The 5,243-nt window shown below is 47.2% G+C and overlaps 1 protein-coding gene across 1 annotated transcript; it reads right to left on the bottom strand.

Annotated features, from left to right (window-relative positions):
- Positions 1–715: 715 nt before the first annotated feature.
- On the bottom strand, positions 716–4,386 carry LOC128850680 (hydrocephalus-inducing protein homolog; the record flags this gene model as incomplete). The annotated part of the gene is made up of 3 exons (XM_054055658.1): positions 4,337–4,386; positions 3,199–3,317; positions 716–939 (listed from the first exon to the last, which is right to left on the bottom strand). Coding segments are annotated over exons 1-3 (365 nt in total), but the record flags the coding sequence as incomplete, so codon positions are not given.
- Positions 4,387–5,243: the final 857 nt, after the last annotated feature.

The raw sequence follows: 5,243 nt of genomic DNA, 5'->3' as shown, positions 1-5,243 counted from the left end.
AGAATTTTGCATGGATTATTAAAAGAGGATTTTAAAAACACTGCTTCTGGCTGCCGAATCAACCCAGGCTGGCTCAGCCCTCAGCTGTTTCCCAGGCCCTGCTGGCCTTGCTGCGTGCTCAGGTGGGTCATCCCAGACCATCACTGCACAAAGCTGATACCATCACACTGTCTGCCAGGGTATACAGGGAAATGAGTTCCCTGTGGGAAGGAGTCAGTCCAGCTCCTGGCTACCCAGGCTGGGCACTTTTCCTCTGCAGCCTTCCAGGCAAACTGTTTTCCATCATGGGCAGCATCACTTTAAAGCCCTGGGGTCATCACACAGGGGTACAAAAGGGTCACAAAAGGAAACTGCTGCTGCCAAACTCTGTGAACACAGTGTCCTGGAAAGGCACAGAGCTGCCTGTCTCAACCATGAAGGCAAAGCTGCTTCCCACAGGGACCCAAGACTTTCAGAGTTACACTGCGTATTGAGAGCATCAAAGGCACGGTCACTTGCCTCACACTTCATTTGCTGATGAAATTTCAGGGTTCAAACTGGAGTCAAGGTTAAAAAGCTTTGGCTCTTTGTCTTGGCTCTGATCCCAGCAATGCTACGCTAAGACCGTAAGCAACACCTTTGTTCCCTCTGCTTCAACACAAAATGAGGTTGGTGGGAGGTTATTAACCGAAGGTGGCTACAAACATGCCCAAAGAGCTCCTATATCCCTCCTGACCTGATAGTCAAAGTCACAAACTCAGGGGATCCCTTCATCCTGAACTTGAATGCTTTCTTGAACTTCCCCAGGATGTTGGAACTGAAGGAGATCTTGATGACTTGGAGTCCATCTGGTGAAATGGTGCCCTCCCGGGGCACAAAGGTGAAGCAGGAGGCCAGAGCTGTAGTTGGATGCACCAAGATGAAGGAAGCATCAACGGCTCCTTTGTTAAACAGGATCACCTACAAGAAAACGAAAACAGAGATACATTAAACTTTCCTTTCTACAGAAGTATGCCTTGTGTTTAATTAAACACTCAACATCTGCAAAAGGCAGAAGAGGCTGAGTGCTGCTGCTTGGCTGAAGCCAAGGAAGATATAAACAGGACGAGTTCTGCCTTTAGTCACTCTGGGTTTATTGAGATCTCATCTGGAGTATTGTGTCCAGTTCTGGAATCCTCGACATAAGAGGGATATAGAGTTGTTGGAACGGGCCTGGAGGAGGGCTACAAAGATGATCAGAGGGCTGGAGCACCTCCCATACAAGGACAGGCTGAGGGAGTTGAGCTTGTTCAGCCTGGAGAAGAGAAGGCTCTGAGGTGATCTTATAGCAACCTTCCAGTACCTGAAGGGGCTACAAGAAAGCTGGAGAGGGACTGTTCACAAAGGCTTGTGGAGATAGGACGAGGGGGAATGGGTATAAACTGGAGAGGGGCAGATTTAGGCTAGACATTAGGAAGAATTTCTTCACCATGAGAGTGGTAAGGCACTGGAACAGGTTGCCAGGGAAACTGTGAGTGCCCCATTCCTGAAGGTGTTCAGGGCCAGGTTGGATGGGGCCTTGGGCAGCCTGATCCAGTGGGATGTCCCTGCCCATGGCTGGGGGTGGGAACTAGATGATCTTTAAGTTCCCTTCCAACCCAAATTATTCTATGATTCTGTGATTCTATGATTCCACTGACACGGAGCAGTCCACTTCAACTTGCAGTGCAGAGGACATGCTCAGCATCACCCTGTCAATGCAGCCCTGCACCTAAGAGCCCTGAAGGCCGGCTGCAGGCTCGTGTGTGGTGCATCCTCAGTGGCTTCTGCTCCAGGTGAGTCTCGTCCTGCCAAGGGCAGAACTAGTTCAGCTTCCACTGCAGCCAGCAAGTTCACTGCCTGTAGCAGACACCTCAGGGCCACACTATAATCAACCTCAGGAGCACTCCCCAGCTCTGCTACAGGATATAATTCAGGTTTCTTTTACTTTTCCTTCAATGTGACACTTTGTCAGTCTTTGCTCAGACACCTCAGCAAAGGAGGAGTGGGAGATGCAGAGCAGCTCCACCTACTCCAAAGAATTTCTCTTCCCTAAATAGGCACAGTCACCACAAATGTATTTGTGAGAATATATGAGAATAAACTGCAAATTCAGAACCAAGCCTATTTTGTTAAACAGCTGGGAATCAGCTGCCTTGAGCCAATGACACAGTCCCACAGTGTTCATTTAGATTCACCTCTTTCATGTCAGGCAAGGAACGCCCACATCTGCCTGCACACTATCATCAACAAATCCACCCAGAGCAGAGCTGGGACATTGCTCAATGCTGCAGACGGAAACCCTGCCGTTTCCATGGGCTGATCTCTCTACTTTGGATTTCTGTTCCCCAAACTTTTTGTCCTAGCAAAACCTGTCAGAAAAGCTGAGACAGAAGCAGAGAGATGTTCCTGATTTTTTAATCTTGCAGCTGCTGTTGAAAATATTCCCATACTCCAGGTCTGCAAAGGTGACTTGAAAACTGCTCTCTTCTCTCATCTGTTTTACACCTTAGTTCTCAATTGTACTCTGGGGCGTACACCGAGCTGAAGTTTACCTCCAGTCTTGCTGCTTAGTGCAGCACTAAGAGCATTACCTACTTACTCACATTTTCTCAAGTAATAAAACTAATAAATTGGTAGAGAGAGAATCAATAAAGTAGCAGCATTAAAAATGCAGAGCACAATGCTTTGGTAAGAAAACACCTTAATATGTCCTTCCCTGCCACAGTCAAGCTTTTGAAATGATGTACTGCCTCATTTTCTACCTCTTTCAGTTCCTCTTTCTTGTTTATTTTTGCAGAAGACTTGAGAGTGGAGGGGTGTGTGCAAATATGCAGAGTTTCTTTGCCTCTTTCCAGAAATGCTTTTCTCGCTTTAAAGCCTGAGTTGTACCAAGGCTGAAGTGGCTCTTGGACCCAGTGTGGCTTTTGTATGTCAAGGGATTTCTTTTGCATGAAGCCTCCCAGCTAATCTCAAAGGGAGGCTGCCCAGAGGCAGGGATTAGGTCTTCATGAACAATACACTCACATTTCAGACCACATCAAACAGCATCTACATTCTCTGAATGCCCCAGATTTTATTATTATGTCACTATTCCCTGCTAACAACTACTTGAGTTGCCAGAAATCCTGCAGGTCCATGAGGCCGGCCCAGGGAGCCATCAGTATCCCCCCTGACCCCTGTAAACCCCTAACTGCTCACCTCATAGATGTTGGTTGATCCAACAAAAACCTTCCCAATGTCCAGCTGCTCAAAGCTTAAACGGAGCTGGGGTTCTATGCCTTCTCCTTCAATGCACAAGGGCAGCCTGGTTTCACGGCCTGGGAGAGATTTGTTTCAGTACAATAATTCCTTCTGTTATCCTGGATTTTTTCTTGCTAAACACACATAATTTACCCAGTTCTGTTTCTTGTAACTCCGAGACCAGCTCAAGGCTTGCCCACAAGTAGTTTTCCTGTTTCTCTGCAACAAAAAAGCTCTCCCATCACAATCCCTGGAGATACCCGCAGCAAAGTGAAGGGCATCCCCATCACCAGCATAAGAATCTCAGAGCCAGGAGCACAGCACTGAGCGAGGAATTCCCTGGGAGCAACCTTTTATATCAATCCTCTCCTCACACAGCTCCAATAACTGCAGCTGAGGAGCAGGAAGACAGTTTGTTAACACAAGATCTATGTCATTAGTGCAGGGAGCATTTGCCCAGTAAATCCTGTGCAATTACTGTATACTTAAAAATCTGTTTCATCACATTTGTATCTGTTAGCTCGGAGCAATAAGAGCATATTGTTTTCCATATGCACCATGGACTTAGGGCTACAAGCTGACAACTCCCATGCAGAGAGCAAAGCACATGCTGGCCGAAGGATGTCCTTTCACAGATACCCTCTGCTCAGCAGGGATCAGACACCTAAGGTCCGGCAGCGTCAGGACAGTGGGAGGTGATCTGGGCTCTGGGACTACAGTGGCGTCCCACTGCCTCAGGAGTCTGGTGATGTATCCACATAATAAAGACTCGTCTTGGAGGAAAATGGCCTACTGGGGCTTAGTGCTTGTCCATTAAAGCTGTTCTCTGTAGTTCTTTGGCCTTCATAGACACCTAACAGCAGAGGAAACGCTGACAACCCCATGCTTTGATTGTTCTGGGATCAGTGATCCAAGCTTGTAGTCAGGCATCCTGAGGGTTGGTCTGGGACAGGAGGCTACCAGGAAACCACAGGGACAGTGGGCATGAGCCAGGATGGCCACCACTGACCCTTACTAGCAATTACACTAGAGCAGCGTAGGCTGGAAGACCGTGCCTTGCCTTCCCTGTGCCTGACAGGAGATGAAGGAGCCGTACCTGAGACGTCGCAGTAAACCATTTTTTGATAGACTGTGGCTTCTTGAGGTTTAAAGATCACATTAATTTCAATCGAAGAATTTGGCAAGTCGTCTCCCTCCTAAAACATAAAGCAAATAATTTATCTTCAAACATTACATTTCTTGTTTTTGGCCCCAGCCCTGGAGCCTTTATTCAGAGCATCAGTGCACAGCAAGGAGACAGTAACACTTGACAACAAATTTTATAAGAGAGTTTGGAAGCAGCTGCAAAATTCTAAGTCCCCTACCTTTACTGGCACCTGGTAGAGGCATTTGGTCAAATTTGGGCTACAGTGAAGGAACCAAACTGGCTCACACTCCAGTGAATCAAGCAGGATTTCTTCAGAGTCACCAACCAGTCTAAGGAACCTTTCTCCTCCAAACCTTCCACTGTATCCCTGTGTCACCACGGCTACATGAACACTTTAACTCAGATCAGAAAACATTTGACAAATCTAATAGATTTTTCCATTCTTTACAATGATGCTGCCTCTTACACCCTTCCCTTGCACATGTACCTAAGTACATAATGCACTCCAGTGAGCCAAGGTTCTCAGTAGAACAATAGTTCCCAATAGAACAAGGCCTCTTGTCGGGGGATCAATGGAGAACAGACTCCTTCCTGCCAATGGCTGCTTCTGCCCCACGCCATGAGCAGTCAGCCAGCGTGCAGGCTCTTCCAGTTGACAGATGACCTGAGAAAGGAGTTGAGAGTTGGATGCATCCTGTTTTTCTCTGCAAGGTGCACACATTGCTGGTTCCCTAAACACATGCTCAAACAAGAAGAGATGGGATTTGCTTACAGCTCCACATCTCTTTCAACAAAAAATCTCTTTTTCCTTGTCACACTCTTGCTCAGGGGTTTTAAGTCTGGGCTGTGATAGCAG

Source organism: Cuculus canorus, unplaced genomic scaffold (assembly GCF_017976375.1).
Source record: "Cuculus canorus isolate bCucCan1 unplaced genomic scaffold, bCucCan1.pri scaffold_176_arrow_ctg1, whole genome shotgun sequence".
Taxonomy (NCBI): Eukaryota; Metazoa; Chordata; class Aves; order Cuculiformes; family Cuculidae; genus Cuculus; species Cuculus canorus.
The sequence above is the reverse complement of the archived record's forward strand: the minus strand, read 5'-3'. Positions and strand labels throughout refer to the sequence as shown.